Source organism: Rhincodon typus, chromosome 11 (assembly GCF_021869965.1).
Source record: "Rhincodon typus isolate 14 chromosome 11, sRhiTyp1.1, whole genome shotgun sequence".
NCBI classification, from domain to species: Eukaryota; Metazoa; Chordata; class Chondrichthyes; order Orectolobiformes; family Rhincodontidae; genus Rhincodon; species Rhincodon typus.
Genome location: NC_063342.1, coordinates 69,842,616 through 69,862,410, shown reverse-complemented (window position 1 = coordinate 69,862,410; position 19,795 = coordinate 69,842,616). Strand labels below are relative to the sequence as shown.

General features: G+C 44.4%; 2 protein-coding genes across 8 annotated transcripts in view; one reads left to right on the top strand and one right to left on the bottom strand.

The window, feature by feature from the left end:
- LOC109917214 (plastin-2-like) overlaps positions 1 to 16,336 on the bottom strand; it is a 69,200-nt gene extending 52,864 nt beyond the window's left edge. The window contains exon 1 of one of the 4 annotated variants that reach the window (XM_020517006.2): positions 16,237 to 16,336. The gene's annotated coding sequence lies outside the window, so the exon portion shown is untranslated. Of the gene's footprint in view, positions 1 to 996; positions 1,148 to 2,298; positions 2,422 to 15,893; positions 16,098 to 16,236 lie in introns of those variants that run through there. The other 3 variants (XM_048602896.1, XM_048602893.1, XM_048602894.1) reach the window with 3 other exon arrangements.
- A 75-nt stretch (positions 16,337 to 16,411) lies between these two features.
- The window catches only part of LOC109917213 (leucine-rich repeat-containing protein 63-like), a 29,888-nt gene continuing 26,504 nt past the window's right edge, over positions 16,412 to 19,795 (top strand). For 3 of the 4 annotated variants that reach the window (XM_048602900.1, XM_048602899.1, XM_048602897.1), the window contains exons 1-2: positions 16,514 to 16,720; positions 19,581 to 19,689. In XM_048602900.1, coding sequence (XP_048458857.1) covers positions 19,599 to 19,689 — 91 coding nt within the window. In that variant the 5' untranslated portion in view covers positions 16,514 to 16,720; positions 19,581 to 19,598. The other variant, XM_048602898.1, reaches the window with a different exon arrangement.

Genomic DNA, 19,795 nt, shown 5'->3' with positions numbered 1-19,795 from the left:
TAGCCACCCACTTCAAGAATTCCACCTTCAATCCTCTCGTTTCTCCAAGGACCAACCGTGCAAGCTTGTCTTATGTATCATATGAAATGCATCTTGGCTTTACAAATAAGCTCCAACCTTTTCCACTGCAATCCCTTCATACAGGAACTTTTAATCACATTTCCACACACACACACACACACACACACACTATCAAGGCCACACCAAATCCAGCATGCCATAACATCTATTGGATCCATGTTCCACTGTCTCTCTCATCCAGTACTACTGATGTTGAAGTCCTTGCTTTCTTTCCCCTCCCAAATCCTCCATCACCACACCACATTCTGTTCCAGAGTCCTCTCCTCTTGTTTACAATTGTATAACACTGGCTTCTGTTTGTCGACAATCACCCACCATCACCATCACTATTTCTTTGAACAATCCATTGCCTCAACCCCATTCAGATTTTCCCTTTCCTTTACTGTTCAGTAATCCACTACTTTGTCTTCCTCAAAGTACTTGGAGGTTACAAGAAGCGCTATAGAAACACAAGTAATAAATTGTGAAAACAGCATAGTGACACAATTTAGGAAGCAAGTGACAACTCATGTCCAACATTGCTTTTTGACCCATGTTTCTGATATCTAATTTCAGTAATAACATTGTGGGGAGATCCCAACTTGGAATTATTAGAGTATCAATCATCTGTGTCACTCTAACACACTTTTCACTGGCTGCTTAAGGCCTTCAAAGCTTAGGAACAGATTCCCACCCAATTCTTGTCCGACTATATTGTGGCTACGCAATTAAAAATGACTATTCACTTCAAACAATTTCAGAGAAAGTGGAAAAAAAAACTCAAGTAATGCTGATTTACTACATTATCTACGTTGCTATTTAAACTAACTTGTATTTCCAACAGGATCTGTGCATTTATGTATTCTTTTCATTTCACTATTCCTATCTAAATACCTAGTTACTAACAGCACCATTTATAATTCAGTAGCTACCCACCTTATCAAAATCCTGGAGATCTGAAATCCACAGACGATGCCAGACCTGCTGAGTATTTCCTGGTACTTTCTGCCTTCACTCACATTCTATACAATTGTCAACAATAATGGGGGAAAACTGGAAGACTATATTTTCATGATGTATCTACAATATTTTCCTGAGAAGCAAGCTACCAATAATATACCATGCTTTTGCAATGTGTAACTTTTAGTTCCTCAATAGTTGGTTTCCCAACTTCCCCTAGAACAGCATCACTTCTGCTTGGTCAATCAGTTCATGATAATGATACAATTTGTCACTCAAACAAACAATACACAGGAGATATTTAATAAAGTACCTCACTCAGGCTGGTCTGTGCAACCTCTAGAATTGAACATTTCTATGATTTTACTGCTAAAACCTAAATTCCCAGTTGGGTTAAAAATTGATCATTGGATGGGTTACAGTAGTTGTTATCAAACTTAGACTTCCAAGTAAATCTTAGAAAATCCACTGGGCCCAATACCACAATCTTGGCTTAATCACAAGTCCAAAGATAAATTCCAAGTTGCCTCAAAATAACGACTTTGCAGCATTTTAAAAATCTTAGAACAGATTTAAAAATAAAATTCCTTTTCTGGAATCTTTCAAATGCAATTTTAAAAATCACAAAAGTAAGCTTTCAGCTACTTGCAGATTTCGTGTAACAATTTTGATTTCCGCTAATAAATAAGTTGGCAGGTTCCCAGCGTTTTAAGACACCTTGGCCCTAAAACAGACACCAGCAAAAGTGACTTTAAAATAATAACACTATTTAAATCAGAAAGTACCATTTTTAAATCTAATAGACCCAAAAGCAAAAGAACAAGATGCATTAACAGAATGTAGCTCTGTATTAACAGTATGTTGCATTCTGTGATCCAATATCATGCTGAGTAACCTTGCTAAATATTAAAAAAGGTGCATAATTTGGCCTGAACATGCCAAATGTGTACTGTAGAAAGAGCAAATTAGTTAACAAATACTGCATTCTACTACTTTCAATGATCCCCTTTCAAAAATCTCAAAGCGACAGTTGTAAAATCAACCCACTATATCTTCACAGCCTGACTGCCAATATGTCTACCTGGTAGAAAGTCCCATCACACCACCACAGACTTCCTGCGTTTTTTCATGAAAAGATATAATCACATGCTTACAGCATTGACTATGCTCAAATCAAGTTGACTGCTTAATTCCAGTACATGAAAGCTTAACTGACTCTTTTGCAGAGAACAGCGAATTTCTTACAGCAAGACACACAGATCCAACTCTCACCGTTACCTTAGAGAAGCAGGGTGGTTTGTTTTAAGCTCTGTGGTAGTCTTAAAGAGTTCTCAGTTTCTCCTGTCAGCAGAGAACATATGCAGAGTATGTCAAAGACTGCATTAAGAGGAAGGAAGTGCCTTGAGTGGTATAACATGTCATCCTATATTTGCAAGATTTGCCTTTATAAGGCAATTCAGTAGGAGGTAGTTATCACACGAACGATTTTACTGGTTTCACCTGCTTAATCACTCTGAAAAAGGAGCTTATGCTATAATTTTTAAAATTCTAACAATTTCAAGCTATAGCCTCAAATAATCTTGAGCAAATTCTTCCTTCACTAAGTTAAAACGAGGGGAAAAAAACCCAAAAAAAAGACCTTAGGTCTACTGATTTGGAAATATATCACTAGGACCGAATAATTAGCTGCCTCAATAGTTCAGAAACAAGTTAAAGCAAGCAGTTCCACATGCAGTGCTTGTTGTTTTAAGCAATGTGTGGTTCATAAGTACAATTCAAAGAGTTTTCAGTTTAATTTTAATTACAAATGAAGACAGCATTCAAGCAAACTCATACATTTTAGCTGCACTAAAATGAAATCCTTAGCAGTTAGACCTCTAATCATTATAAATCTGAATTTGTCAATATTCCACATTATAAATTCCTTTGTGTGCATTTATTTCAAAACTCGCCCAAGTAATCAGCAATCACATTGTGCCACATTGGAGGTACTACAATTGAACCACTCACAGAAAAATGTGCTGTTGTAGTGTGACAAGTTTACATAGGTGCTTTTCATTAGAAAAACTCCCAAGGGCGAACCTACCATCGTGGTTAACTAAAACTAAGTTTGATAGTATCAAACTTAAAGAAAAAGCATCTCATTACATAAAGGTAGGTGGCATGTCAAAAGATGTCAACAGCATTGCAACGCACTGGCTCAGGGCTGCACCACTCTGCAATTCCACTTCATCCTCCAGCTCATTTGTCGTGCCAACAAGAAACTTTTTCTTTTCCTTTCAGGCATCAAGGCCCACAAGATGCAACAACTCAAAAATACCCATGGCCCTCTGGAACCTACCTCTCCTCCCCTTCCCTCTGACTCTATCCTCTCCCCCAACCGCCCCACCTCCTGTCGGGTATTCACCATCCCTCCTAACCTTCCGCTCTCTGATGCTGAATGTTCCGTACTCAGCAAAGGCCTCAGTTTTATCCCTCTACGTCGCCACCTTAAAGAATTTCGGGCACGACACGACGCCAAACTCTTCTTCCGCCGTCTTCGCCTCCGTGCCCATTTCTTTGGAGAAGAGTCCTCTCCCCGTCCCACAGACCGCTTTGCCCAACTCCAACACTCTCCCTCCACCTGGGCCCCTCTCTCCGGCCTTTTACCTGCACTCGATCTTTTCATGGAGAACTGTCGACGTGACATCAGTTGCCTCAATTTCGCTGTCCCCTCTCACCAAATCCGACCTATCTCCCTCCGAACTGACTGCACTCTGTGCACTCAGATCTAACCCGGACTTTGTCATTAAGCCTGCCGATAAGGGTGGTGCTGTTGTAGTCTGGTGTACTGACCTCTACCTTGTACAGGCCGAGTGCCAACTCTCAGATACCTCCTCCTACCTTCCCCTGGATCATGACCCCACCATGACACATCAGGCCATCGTATCCACTACGGTTACTGATCTCATTTCATCTAGTGATCTCCCCACTCCGCTTCCAAGCTAACAGTCCCCCAAACCCGCACAACTCGTTTCTACCTCCTGCCAAAAATCCACAAACAGGACTATCCGGGCAGACCCATTGTTTCAGCCTGCTCGTGCCCCACAGAACTTCTCTCTTCCTACCTTGACTCAGTCTTCTCACCCCTGGTCCAATCCCTACCCACATACATCCATGATTCATCTGACACCTTACGCTGGTTTCAAAATTTCCAGTTTACTGGCTCCAGCCACCTCCTGTTTACCATGGATGTGCAATCCCTTTAAACGTCCATTCCCCACCAGGAGAGTCTTAGGGGTCTCCGCTTCTTCCTGGAGCAAAGGCCTGAACCACCCCACCCACCTCCGCTTGGCTAAGCTTGTCCTCACCCTCAACATCTTTTCTTTCAACTCCTCTCATTTTCTTCAGGTAAGAGGGGTTGCCATGGGTACCCGCATGGGCCCTAGTTATGCCTGTCTCTTCGTGGGGTACATGGAACATTCCTTGTTCCTGTCCTATCCCGGCCCCCACCCACAACTCTTTCTCCAATACATCGATGCTGTTTCCCTCTCTCGTCTGGAATTAGAAAACTTCATCAATTTCGCCTCCAATTTCCACCCTGCCCTCACTTTCACCTGGTCTATCTCCGACTCCTCCCTTCTCTTCCTCGACATCTCGGTTTCCATTTCTGGGGATAGACTGGCCACTAATATCCATTACAAACCCAGACTCCCACAACTACCTGGACTATACATCCTCACACCCCACTTCCTGTAAAGACTCCATCCCATTCTCTCAGTTCCTCCGTCTCCATCACATATGTTCAGGTGAGGCCTTTGACAAGGGAGCCTCCGAAATATCCACCTTCTTCCTCAACCAAGGATTACCCAGCTCCGTTGTCGAAAGGGCCCTCAACCAGGTCCAACCCATCTCCCACACTTCCGCCCTCACCCCTTCTATTCCCTCCCGCAACAACGATAGGATTCCCCTTATCCTCACCTACCATCCCACCAGTATCCACATCCAGAAGAAGATCATCAGATGCCATTTCCGCCACCAGCAGACACATATTCCCCTCCCCTGTCTGCCTTCCGCAGGGACGTTCCCTCCGGGACACCCTGGTCCACACTTCCTTCACCCCCAACACCTCCCCACAGCCCTACAGCACCTTCCCCTGTAACCAGCGAAGGTGCAATACCTGCCCCATTTACCTCCTCCCTCCCCAGTAATCCAAGGGCCCAAAACATACCCACCAGGTGAAGCAACACTTCACCTGCACTTCCCAGAATCTAGTCTACTGCATTCGCTGCTCACAATGTGGTCTCCTCTACATTGGGGAAAATGAAACATAGACTTGGCGACTGCTTTGCAGAACATCTACGTTCTGCTCGTAAAGAAGACCCTGAACCACCTGTTGCCTGCCACTTCAATGCACAATCCTGCTCCCTGGCCAACATCTGTCTTTGGCTTGCTGCAGTGTTCCAGTGAAGCCCAACGTAAGCTGGAGGAACAACACCTCATTTTCCGCTTGGGGACCCTACAGCCCTCCGGACTCAATATTGAGTTCAATAATTTTAGGACCTAAACTCTTCCATGTCCCAGCCCCCCACCCACACACCAGGACTTGTTACCACATAGCCTGCCATTACACACCCCCTGTTAGTCACTAACAGTCCCCATTAACAACTATTCACCCTCCCAGCCTGATCGTTAGCAACTCCTTTGTCTGTCCAACTGTCTCTCTCTCTTTGGGCTCTATCCTATTGTTTACTCCCTACCCCACCCACCCACCTCCCTATTTTTTTTGCAAAGAAGCTGACGTTTTCCCAGCCACCATCAGTTCTGAGGACACGAAACGTTAACTCTGTTTTCTCCTTCACAGATGCTGCCAGACCTGCTGAGCTTTTCCGGCAACTTCTGGTTTTGTTCCTGATTTACAGCATCCGCAGTTCTTTCGGTTTTTAAAGGTATATGTACGTTAGATTAATGGGCAAAGATCTGGCAAATGGATTATAAAATTGATAAGATGTGAAACTATCCATTTTGGCAGGAAGAAGCATATTGCCTCATTGGCAAGAGATTGCAAAGCTCCGAGGTGCAGAGGGAGCCAGTGCATGAAACAAAAAAGAGGTTTGTGCAGGTTCAGCAAGTAATTAGGAAAGCTAATAGAAATGTAATGATTGAAACATATACAATCCTGAGGAGTCTCAGCAGGGTAGATATAGAGTGGATGTCTCCTCTTGGGAGAGAACCTAGAAATAGGGGTTACTGTTTAAAAATACAGGGTAGTCAATTTTAGACAGAGAATGTGGCATAATTTTCTTTTAGATGATGGGAAGTCTTTGGAACTCTCTTCCTCAAAAGGTGATGGAAACAGGGTCTTTGAATATTTTTTAAGGCAGACTGGATAGATTCTTAATAAACAAGGGTTGAAAGTGGTGGGCAGGAATATAGATTGGAAATTATACATCAAATCAGCCATGAAGTTGTTACATGGCACTGCAGGTTCGAGGTGTTAAATTGCTTACTCCTGCTCCTGACTGATAAGATGGTATGTTCATAGGACATGTACGTCACTAGCTTAAGTGAGCATTCACTGCCCATTCCTAATTGGCTTTGAGAAGGTGGTGGTGAGCTGCCCTCTTGAACTGCTGCAGTCCTTGGAGGTTCCTTGTTGTTAGGGACGGAGTTCCAGGACTTTGATCCAGCAACAGCAAAAGGATGATGATATACTTCCAAGACAGGATGGTCTGCGAGCAGCTTGGAGGGGAAATTGCTCGAGGTATTGCAACCCACACAATGAAGATGTCAGTTTAGGAAGTTCCTGGTAGTTCTTCTCTGGGAAGAGTTTTCAGGTTTGAGCTGGACTTCCAAAGAAGCTGTGGCAACTTGCCAAAGCCCACAGAAGAAAATCTGGGCCATCCAGGTGCAATGAAGCCATACAGCAGCTACACGGAATGAGAGATGTTTAAAGTGGGAAGCTGCCCGAACAGATTATATCAAACTGTGTGTGTTGTTGGAGCTGCATTCATCCAAGTAAATGGACAGTATTCCAACACAATGGTGACTTGGGACGATGGGAACTGTTGAAGAGTGAAGGTGAACAACTGGCTGCAGAATACCCAGCCTACACAACTTTTGTGTACCTGTTACAGCTGAACTCCTCCTCAATGCTGACCCCATCATATTGAAAATTGTAATGTGATTGCACAACATTAGGAAATGGTTAGGCTCTCTTGTTGGAGACAGCTGTTGCTCGTGACACAAATATTACTTGCTATTTATCAGCTCAGGCTTTGCTGCATATGGGAACAACTACTTCACTTTTGACCCAATAATGGAAGAGAGAGATCACTGATAAAGCAGCTGAAGACAACCAGGGCCTAAGTCATGGAATCAAAGAATCCCTACAGTGTGGAAAGAGGCCATTCAGCCCATCAGGTCCACTCATCTGAAGAGCATCCCACCTAGACCCCAGCCTCCACCCTATCTCCGTAACTCTGCATTTACCATGGCCGATCCACCTAACCTGCACATTTTTGGATAGTGGGAGGAAACTGGAGCACCCAGGGAAATCCATGGGGAGAACATGCTAACTCTATACACACATGTTCCTTGAGGCTTGAATTGAACCTGAGTCCCTGGCGCTGAGAGGCAGCGCCGCTAACCACTGAGCCATCGAGCCACCCACAGAGCTAGATACTTTACAGTAGTTCTTCAAAAACTATTGTTAAAGTTCCATGTGAAAAGGATGCTCCACAAACACTGGGCAAATGAATGCTTGTCAAGACATACAGGTAGACACTCAATTGGTTGAGAGAGACAGGGAACAGTAGGTATTCTACAGAGGCATTCATTTTTACTGGGGAGATATGTCCATTACTGTACATCATAGATTCCCTAAAGTGCTATTCAGCCCATCAAGTCCACACTGACCCTCCGAAGAGCATCCCACCCAGGTTCCTACTGCATCACATTTATCATGGCTAATCCACCTAGCATTCCGGGATATGCAGGCTACGGACAATTTAGCATGGCCAAACCACCTAAACTGCGCATCTTTGGACCGTGGCAGGAAACTGGAGCACTCAGAGGAAACCCATGCAGAGACGGGGAGAATGTGAAAACTCCACACAGAATCCACTCGAGGTTGGAATCGAACCTGGGTCCCTGATGCTGTGAGGCAGTAGTACTAACAACTGGGGTAACATGGTGGCTCAGTGAAGGTCTAGAGTTACTACGTGTACAGTTAATAACTTATGAAATGGTCCTGTATTCATAACCGAATGTGTGCACAGTTGATTTACGATGGAGGACAGGTACAATCCGATCAAGGAAAATACTTGTATCTAAATCAACCTGTTCAGACATGTTATGTCACACATCTGGAGCAGGTGGGACTTGAACCTAGAGGTAGGGACACTACCACTGCCCCACAAGAGGGGCCTCAGGTCACAGAATTCCAGCAAATGAAATTTAACACATATCACAAAAAGAACAAAAAATGGGAAATAACATTCCTCAAAGAATGACTTTTAACACACCAATGGAGGCGGCTGGGGCAGGGTAATCAAAGTTTCTAGACATGGCCCTGTCCTTTCCTCTGTCCTCTCCTCTGTCCTCGTGTGTCCTCTTTCACTCTCGCGCTCCCTCTCTAACAGCCCCCTACCTGGTATTTAAATGTCACATCTACTCTGATCTTCAGATACATAATTATGTTATGACCAAGTGAGGAGGGGAATAAAAAAAAAAAATCAACTTCTGTTTTTAAATCCCCTCAGTGGCAACAAATCTCTTTTTCCCTTCAGCATATAGCTATCATTCATCAATTAAAGATGTAATTAACAAGATCTAAATAAATAAGCCAATTACAAAGAATTCCCAAGTGAAAGAAAGAAAAGTCTTACTTGAAAAAATAAAAACTGATATTAAAATGGAGAGACATAAACACAGGTAACAAGTTTAAAAGGGAAACTGTCTGATACAGGTAGGGAGAATAAAGGTTACCCAGTTTAAAAGTCCTCAGGGATTTATTGAGGTTTATGATTTTTAACTTGGGACTACAATTGTTTAATTATTTTCCATGGACCTTCTGCACTGGCAAAGCTTAAAAGATAGAGTTTTCAGAAAATGGTTATTCCCCAATTTACTTTTGCTGCTTTCCAGGATGAAGAGAAACAGGCAAGGAAACAGAGTGAGTGGGTCTTCTAGTTCTTCGTTATAAATTCATTTCTCCTTCCTGCTGTTCAAAAAACAGCTGCCAAAATATATCTCCGTTGTGTATTCTTGAGTCCGGCTCCACTGTCTTTCCAAGCTGACTAATTAGCAGACCCAATGTGAAAGTATAGCTGCAATCAAAACATGGGATTAAAATTTCTTGGTGCAAGCTTGTTTGCTGGTTTCAATACCTTGAAATTAAAACTATAATTTTAGTGCAGACAGTTTTGTTTATTCCACATGGGTCTCGCAAAGTTTGCCTCAATCTGTAAGCAGCTGACCAGTGCAGCCATTTTAGGTCTATGTTTCTACCTTTTAAAAATCTTTTTAAGGTGTGAAAGATCTTGGGTACAACAATCAGCTGATGAAAGTTAAAATCCAGTGTCCATATTTACTACTATCACAATAAGCGTCAGTGCTTCTTGGCCACGATCTATCTTTCTGATAGATCATTCTATAGTGGCTTACTTGCTTATCTACATCTCTGATGATACCTGTTTCAACCTAACTTGTACAGTAGCTGTGCATAAGCTGGATCTCAACCTTGCAGATGACAGACAAAATTCAGGAACCAATTGGGTTTGACTGGGCTTTCCCACTGGCATTTTGAAGAATAACAGGGGATCTCACAGGAACAAAATCCTATGGGACTGGACAGGGTAGAGGCAGGAAGAACCTTCCCAATGTTGGAGGAAGTCCAGAACTAGGAGTCACGGTCTAAGAATAAAGGAACAAGCCATTCAGCACTGAGATAAGGAAGAATTTCTTCACTCAGAGTTATGAACCTGTGGAATTCTATGCCACAGAAAGCTGTTGGGGCCAATTCATTAGATATATTGAACAGGGAGCTGGCCAAGGACATTGCGACTAAAGGGGTCAAGGGGTTATGGAGAGAAAGTGGGAGTGGTTTAATGAAATAGCACAATCAACCATGATCGTTTTGAACAGTGGTGCAGGCTCAAAGGGCCTACTTCTACACCTATTTTCTATGTTCTTGTAGAAAACACTTGCACCATAGCTATGCAAAATCTTGGTCAAAACTCCACATTACCGGCATGGAATCCTTCAATTTGCTTGGATGACTGGCTGTAGGAAATATTGAAGAAAGGATTCTGAAAACTACCACATGTGGTCAGAAATCACTAGGCAGTAGGATATAACAACCTTTGGCAATAGCATGCATGGTGTAACATGGCAGCAATAATTATTAGTAACTAGCTATTCTGCTCTGCCAGTCAAGAGCAAGGAACTAAAGTGAAATGATGAATGGCTTGATGCAGTTTCTCTAGATTAGGTCCCAGGCAGCAGGTTTCCAGTATACCTGATACCCACGGCCATAAAAGGGAAATGGAACTAGGTGGGCACGGAAACAAACAGTGATGATCAGACCAAGAATACCACAAATACACACATGAAACATTCTGAAATTAACTCACTGTTCTATTCTAAATTCTGTTAACATGTCTTGCAATCCTTCATTGTTTTTTTTAAAAACAGTGTGCTCCTGGACCACTACCTTCTCTTGTATATAAATAAAACACATGGCAATGTTGCATTTAATGCTCTAGAGTAGTAAACACTACACCAGTTTAGAATCAGTCAAAAGAATAACAGACCAGTGTCTATACGATTACTGATGTGAAATAGGAGGTACCTTTCTTGGGAAGACACCAACGCCACAAATTCAATTCTACCTCATGTCAGTCGCATACATATTGCTTAAAAAAAAGATGAATAGTTGAATCACAGCAAGCAGCTGATGTAATGAGGTTCGATACCTTAACTTCTTTTCCCAGCATACAAAGCCATTTACAAGTGCAGCAGGGTAACGTTGTACAATAACTAAGGATGTATTGTGACATCATACCAACTTTTGGAAAACAAAATGTTCTAATGTCTCCATCTTTGACTAGGTGCATTTTTTTGTATGATTACAACTTCCACATTGAAGACACTTGTTTTACTATATTCTCTCTTTGAAGTCCAATGAAAGACAAAAGGAATGTAGGCAGCACTATTTTCACATCCATCCACAATCAAAACAGAGCATTTTCACTACGAATGCCCCACTTCCATATTCTTTGTAACTCTGAACTAAGAACAAGAACAAGAGAAAATTGATAGTTCTTCAAATCTTGTAACCAGGCAGTCCCAGCCAATAGCCAGGGAGGCATTATTTAATTGGCTGTGGATACAGTAATGCTGGATCCTTGCAAAAGAAAAAGCAACACGAGTTTAGCCTTGGGCTTAATGATGACATCCACATTTGAGTCAGTAGGATTTGAACCTCACTCTATGCTAGCAACTCTGGGTTGAGATCTAGTGGTTGCAGTGGGTGAGAGGATGCTGCCACAGAGGAGAAACTTCCCTACTGACCCAGGTTAGTTATTAGGGCAAGGGAAAGCATATTCATGTTGTAGCCAGTGAATCCTTCCACTGGTCCACAGGGTCCCCCTTGAAGGGAAGTGTGTAGATTCAAAAACACACTGTTGTCATAAAGGGAATAGTTGAGATGGCTCATGGCTCAGTGGCGACATTGTGCCACAGCATGAGGCTTGATTGCAGTTATGTTCCTGATCATGAGAGGAAGTGGTCAAGTCATGCTTTGTGTAATGGGGCCCCAGTGGGTTTAAACTAACACTGTAAAAAAAAAATGAAGAATTCAATTAAAAATAGCTTGCAAAGAACAAGTAATCCCTTCTAAACTAAAGTTGCCAGTACAGTGCACCTTGTGCAATTTAAGAATAAAAACAAAGTAAAAACGGATAACAAGGTGTAGAGCTGGATGAACACAGCAGGCCAAGCAGCATCACAGGAGCAGGAAGGCTGACGTTTCGGGCCGATACCCTTCATCAGAAGTGGGGGAGGGGAAGGGGGTTCTGAAATAAATAGGGAGAGAGGGGGAGGCAGATAGAAGATGGATAGAGGAGAAGATAGGTGGAGAGGAAACAGACAGGTCAAAGAGGCGGGGATAGAGCCAGTAAAGGTGAGTGTAGGTGGGGAGGTAGGGAGGAGATAGGTCTATCCAGGGAGGCCGGACAGGTCAAGGGGGCTGGATGAGGTTAGTAGGTAGGAAATGGGGGTGCAGCTTGAGGTGGGAGGAGGGGATAGGTGGGAGGAAGAACAGGTTAGGGAGGCGGGGACAAGCTGGGCTGGTTTTGGGATGTGGTAGGGGGAGGGGAGATTTTGAAGCTTGTGAAATCCACATTGATGCCATTGGGCTGCAGGGTTCCCAAGCGGAATATAGGAGTTGCTGTTCCTGCATTTGGGGATGGCATTTTTGCAGGAAGGTGGGTGGGAGGAGGTGTATTCTAGGTAGCTGTGGGAGTCAGTGGGCTTGAAATGGATATCGGTTTCTAGGTGGTTGCCCGAGATGGAGACAGAGGTGTCCAGGAAGGCGAGAGAGGTGTTAGAGATGGTCCAGGTGAACTTAAGGTTGGGGTGGAAGGTGTTGGTGAAGTGGATGAACTGTTCGAGCTCCTCAATGTAACGGAGGAAGACGTGGGGTTTAGGGCCAGTGTAGGTACGGAAGAGGGATTGTTCCACGTAACCTACAAAGAGGCAGGCATAGCTTGGGCCCATTCCCTATTCCCAATTCCTTCGCTTCTGCCACATCTGCTCCCAGGAGGAGGCATTCCACTCCCGTACATCTCAGATGTCCTCGTTTTTCAAGGACCGCAACATCCCCCTCCTTCAGTGGTCGGGAACGCCCTCGACCGTGTCTCCCGCATTTCCTGCAACTCATCCCTCACACCCCGTCCCCGCAATAACAACCAAAAAAAAGAATCCCCCTCGTCCTCACGTACCACCCCACCAACCTCCAGATCCAACGCATCATCCTCCGACACTTCCGCCATCTGCAATCCGACCCCACCGCCAAAGACATTTCTCCCTCCCCACCCTTATCTGCTTTCCGGAGGGACCACTCTCTCCGTGACTCCCTTGTCCGCTCCATACTCCCTCCAGCCCCACCACACCCAGCACTTTTCCCTGCAACCGCAGGAAGTGCTACATCTCTCCCCACACCTCCTCCCTCACCCCCATCCCAGGCCCCAAAAAAAAAAAAAAAAAAAAAAGGATGTTCACCTGCACATCTGCTAATGTGGTATACCGCATCTGCTGTACCCGTTGTGGCCTCCTCTACATTGGGGAAACCAGGTGGAGGCTTGGGGACCGCTTTGCAGAACACCTACGCTCGGTTCGCAATAAACAACTGCACCTCCCAGTCACGAACCATTTCAATTCCCCCTCCCATTCCTCAGACGACATGTCCATCCTGGGCCTCCTGCAGTGCCACAACGATGCCACCCGAAGGTTGCAGGAAGAGCAACTCATTCTGCTTGGGAACCCTGCAGCCCAATGGTATCAATGTGGATTTCACAAGCTTCAAAATCTCCCCTCCCCCTACCGCATCCCAAAACCAGCCCAGCTCGTCCCCGCCTCCCTAACCTGTTCTTCCTCCCACTTATCCCCTCCTCCCACCTCAAGCTGCACCCCCATTTCCTACCTACTAACCTCATCCAAGCCCCTTGACCTGTCCGTCCTCCCTGGATAGACCTATCTCCTCCCTACCTCCCCACCTACACTCACTTTTACTGGCTCCATCCCCACCTCTTTGACCTGTCTGTTTCCTCTCCTCCTATCTTCTCCTCTATCCATCTTCTGTCCACCTCCCCCTCTCTCCCTATTTATTTCAGAACCCCCTTCCCCTCCCCCATTTCTGGTGAAGGGTCTAGGCCCGAAACATCAGCCTTCCTGCTCGGCCTGCTGTGTTCATCCAGCTCTACACCTTGTTATCTCAGATTTTCCAGCATCTGCAGTTCCTACTATCTCTGAAAGTAAAAATGGAATTTGTTTCCAGAGTACTTTCACAAACAATTGAAAAATTGCATCTTTGCTAACAATTTACAAGTGACTTAGACGCCAAAACAAACATGCACACTGTGTGCGAGATAAACAATAAAGAAAAAATGCCAAATACAGCAAGTGAGGAGCAGGAGCTTGGTTTGGAAGGTTTGATCAGCCGCAACCCTTTCACTCAGGAGAAGAGTTTGGAAATTTGCCATTACTCAGGGAAACAAATCTCCTTAATTCATAGAATAAAAGATCTCCCCTTAGAGGAATTTGGGAAACTTCAATCCAGTTTACACACAATTCATCAGAACTTGGCAAAACACCAGAAAATGGTAAACCACAAAGATAGACAAGGAAACAGACAGCACATGCACCAAGGCAAAGAAACAGTAAATCATGGGCAATAAGATGTAGGTCATATCATAAGACAACACTGAGCTTCTGATGAGGTGAATACATGAATGAACGTGTTTTCAGAGGAATTCTTCTTTGTCAAAGTATTTTCTAACACACAAACAATCTTAACACCATGCTTACAAATCTGCGAGCATTTAGGTAGGGTTTTCATGAGCTACCAAAGCTCTCCGATTTGCTTAGGATCACAAACAAAGAACCATCTGAGCACATTTTCTTGCTTAACTTGAAATGGGATGCTACGATTACAGAAAAACTGGAAGTTGAGCAGAGCCGATTGCTTTCATCAGGATAATGTCAAGAAGTTGTCCTTTAAGTATCCACTAGAACAATAAAGATTCTGGCTTTTTTTAAAAAAATGAACAAATCTGAGGTGCCTTCCTCAGTACAGAACACTCTTGAAAGGAATTGTGAACATCATCAAGTGGCATTTTACTCACCAATAATCTGCTCAGTGATGTTGAGTTCAGGTTCTGTCAGGACTACTCATCACCAGAGTTGCTGTAGCCTTAAATCAAATATGGCCAAGAGCTGAATTCCAGGGCTAAAAGTGTGAGACTGTCCCCAACATCGAGGCAACATTTGACCATGGGGATTCTACAGTCAGTAGGAATTGGGTGAATACTCCGTCGGCTGGAGTCATACCTGCATTAAGGAAGCTGGTATGGCTGATGGAGGCCAATCATCTCAGTTACAAAACACTGCTTCAGAAATTACTCAGGACAGTAACGTTTGCCCACTATTCAGCAGCTTCATCATTAACTTTCCTTCAATCTTTTGAATGGAATTGGTGAAATTAAAACAAAAATATCCATAAACTGATATCAGGAATCAGCCTGTGTGGTGGCAGCCATTTAGTTGGCGATTGGCATTTGTCAGCTCATATATGGAAACTAACTCAAGCCTCCAGGATCAACATACAGATGATAAAAGAAAAAAAGACTAGAAGATAGCCCTTTGGGTCACACATTGTGCTCCCCTAGGCTATAATCAAGCCAAAACGAATCCTACAGCTTGCTCTGTCTAGGTTTCCCTTAAAAGATGCAATCGCCTCTGCCTCATTTACTCCTTGCTTTTTTTTTAAAAGAGCGTTTCATGCTCTAGCAACCTTTGCATAAATAACGGAGCCTTTCTGCATACTGAAAATTTTACATCAATAACTCTTGGTCCACAGGCTTCCTAACCAATACTTTTAATTTCACAGTGGACTGTGAAGCAATGCAGCAGCAGCACAGCCCAAAGCAATAGGAGGGGCTGAAAACGGCACCAACTCAGTGGTTAAAACAGTCGCCGAAATTCCCACTTTTTTGCAAAATATTAACGCACATTAAAGTTTGTATCTTTAAAATTCATATAATTTGCGGTTAAACAGTGGTTCCTACAGCCCCGAATATAGGAAAAACGCATTCCATTAACCCCCAACTTACATTTTCATATGAAAGCCCAGTCAATAGATCAACGCAGCTTGTCACATTGCCCGAGGGGCCGGTAACCCTGCTTTAATTTCTCTGCGTTGAGTGAAGGGAGGGTGACATTGGGGAGGGGATAAAAAATGCTGTATCCTTTTCTGCAATACAACTTGCACGTACTCAGCACGCCAAACCCCGTTTTTGCTTATTTTGCACTGAGCCGCGCTGTAAATACGATGATTCATGATTCTAATAAATGCAGATGGATGCAATGTTATATATCACGGTCACCAACCCCCCGGTGCCATTTAACGCGTGGGAACGGGGAAGTAACGAACCGCCCTCAGCGCTTTCGAAGTACCTGCGAGCGTCCTTCCCCCTCCACTGCCGGAGTTAGTGCTGAACGCCAGCTCCCTCCCCATCCCTGACGCCGGCCCTTTTGTATGCAAAACATTGCCGGTCCATTGCGACAAGCGGTTGCCTCACTCAGTCACTTCACTGGACGTTTCCCCGCGGCGAGCGCGTCGGGAGGGCCCCCCGTTTTCTCATATAATCTGTACTTGTTTTGAAAAAAAAAGAGAAAGTTTCCCTCATCTTTCTTTTTTAAAAAAAACAGGGTGTTCAAAGGTTGGTGTTGGAGGGGGGGGAAAAGACAACAAACATTAAAACTTCTTTTTCCTCCTCAGTGCCCACTCTGCGCAGGTGTTGAATACCAGTTGCAGCTGCAGGAAGCGCGTGAGGTGGCGGTTGCTGAAGCCGTTGTTGCTAAGGGCGGTTGTTAGGGAGGCGCGCGGGGGGAGAAACAACGTGGACGACCGTGCTGAGCGGCGATGGCGGTGCCGCAGGTGAGTGAATGAGAGAGAGCAGGTCCCCGTGTCGGGGAGGGAGGAAGGAAGGAACTTGGGGCGAAACGCAAGGTTTGTCCTCTCGACCCGCCCTGGGCCTCGAAGCGAACGGCCGCCCCGCAGAGGGATTAATGGTGAGCCTTCCGTTCGGCTCCTTCGACGGGCCGAATGGTCTCCTTCAACGCTGTCACATTTATGTGACTCGAATTCGCAGGATCTGAACCAGGTCATCTATTGCTGATCAACCTGATGGCACGCACACTTCCAGGGCGGGACCAGAAGCCGGACCTTGCGGCTCAAGGGATGAAGACACTGCCACCCAGTTCATAGCATAATTGAGAACCAGGCTCAATGTAGACGGTTCAGACGGGGACGAAAGATACCAATGCAAGAAGCAAAGAGAGAGTACCAGAAGAGATTGGGAGCTAACAAATAAGAAATTCAAAAGCCTTCAATAGGCATATAAATAGTATAAGTTGGTAAAAGGGGGAGTGAGCTGATCAGGAACCTAAAAGGGATTTACACATTGGAGGCAAAGGCACTGCTGAGTTACTAACTTACTGTTTTTCATCTGTCATTATCAAGGAAGATAATGCTGCCCAAGCCATGTTAAAACGAAAGGTTATTGATGTGTTCCAAATGAATGAGTATGTAGTACAAAGCAGTAACAATAGTTCTGGTTGTGGTGGGGGATGCTGGTGAGAATGCATGAAGAAGATGTTGCATGCAATCGTGACAGTCATAGATTGTAAGCCTTGTGGGAGGTAGGTGCAGTAACAGCAATTAAGTGTGAGGTAGCAAGAGAGAAGATGCTGGCACTTATCTCTGGCAGAAGGTCACTGACCTTCCTACACTGCTGGGCATTCGTACAGATGACTCAGACTGCACTAATCCGGGTCGTGACCATGGACTGGGCTGGCAGCTTCTGGTTTCATGGCCTCCTCTGCCTTAACTTTGGAAAAGTGGAATTCTCCCGTCTGCATCACTCCCATCCACCAGAATCTCTGGCTCCCTATCCACAAATAGGGTCACTAATTTCTCCTTCTCCCAATTCCAGGGTAGATGTCTTGAACCATGCAAGATACGGACTGACTGTACTTGTTTGCGGGTAGAAGGTTTTAAAAATGGCATCAGTGCCAGGGATACCAGTGTATTCCAGGATAACCCAGCAGAGACAAGTTCTTAACAGTACGACGAGGAATTTGGACTACCATTGGACACGAGGGACACCATGGGGGGGGCGATGATAGGCAGTTAGAATCATAGAATCCCTATGGTGTGGAAGCAGGCCATTTGGCCCCATTGAGTCCACTCCAACGCTCCAAATAACATCCCACCCAGACCCGCCCCCTACCCTACCTTCATTTGCCACTCTACACACTGTGAGCAATTTAACATAGCCAATCCACCTAACCTGCACATCTTTGGACTGTAGGGGAAAACCGGAACACCCTGAGGAAGCCCACACAGACGTGGGGAGAATATGCAGCCTCGATACAGTCAGTCACTGAAAGCTAGAATCAAACCCTGGTCCCTGGCACTGTGAGGCGCAGTGTTAATCACTGAGCCACCGTGCTGCCCAAATGAGCGAGTTTGGGATGATTGCACGAGAAAACTCCCTGGGTTTCACAGAGAGCAATGCTTTATGAAACTTGAATAAAAGACTTTACCAAAATATGGTAAAGGTTAGGCCTGGCATCAATATCTGAAGGGGAAAAATAAATAAGACAATTAGGAAAAGGTGGCAGAGGGACACTAAATGAATTGCTCTTGCAGAGAACTGCACAGAGATGATGGACTGAATGGTCTTCTGTGCTGTAGCCTGCAAGCAGATCAGGTTGTGGTCTTTGAAGGAGAAAACAGAGTTAACGTTTCGGCTTGGTGACCCATCCTCATAAGTTCTGAGGAAGGGACACCGACGTTAACTCTGTTTTCTCCTTCACAGATGTTGCCAGATCTGCTGAGTTTTTCCAGCAACTTTGTTTTTGTTCGTGCTTTTTATTTGTGTTTGCTCATCCTTAGTTGGGAGTTAAAGCTTAGTTTCCAGGACTTGAGCACACAATAATTTCAGTGCAGTAGCAAAGTAGTGCTGCCTGATCTGGGATGACATGTTTCACTTGCCAAAGGTTCCATGGTGCTCTGAAATATGGTAGGGACTTGTCCTAGTCACTATTTATCACTCAAACAACACCATCAAAAAAAGACAAGCTGGCTAACTGCTCATTATTCTCATTTCTGTTTGTGAGACCTCGCTGTGCTTGCTTAGGTGTAAGCAGTAATGACACTTGAAAAGTAATTCTTAGAAGATAGATTGGATGCTCTAAGGACATAAAACGCATTTATCAAATGTAGGTTTGGTGATTGGCTCTACCCAATTACACATTAGCATTTCTGCTAAGTACCAAAATGTGCCACAATAGATAAAGGTAAAACGGTAATTGAAGGAACAACTGAGAAGTTTTCTTTGTGGTCTCTTGGAGCAATTAATTGACTTTAGACAGCGGTGAGCACCATGGGGGATACTTTGCTTTATTTCCCCCTTCAATTCATTTGATTTCGTGCCTTCTTGCTCTCCTTACCATCCTGCCCGTCACCTTGGATGGTTTGCATTGCCCAAAATGGGCTTTGCATGTAAATATTGGATTGGCTACACTGGTGAGGTGGTTATTAGTTTAAAAAAAAGTCGGGGGAAAAGAATCACAGTGATGTTGGTAGTGTGAAGGTCACTCGGTTGTGTGCAATAGCACTTCAGGGTATTAAAAAATGCAATTAATTTAACATGTCACTCATGCTCCATTTAATGTAAAATTTAGCATTTGTTTCAATTAACGGATTGTTGTCAATTCAATCAACCCTACAGGTTTGAACCAGGTACAATATGTCAGAACATCCACAACTTCTTCGCAGACCATTGCCACCAAAAGATGCAATACCTGCAAAATCCTGTGAACCCAAGAATAGACCTCCTGGTAAGTAAACTATTTTAGAGATAGTAGGACCTGCAGATGCTGGAGAATCTGAGATAACGAGGTGTAGAGCTGGATGAACACAGCAGGCCAAGCAGCATCAGAGGAG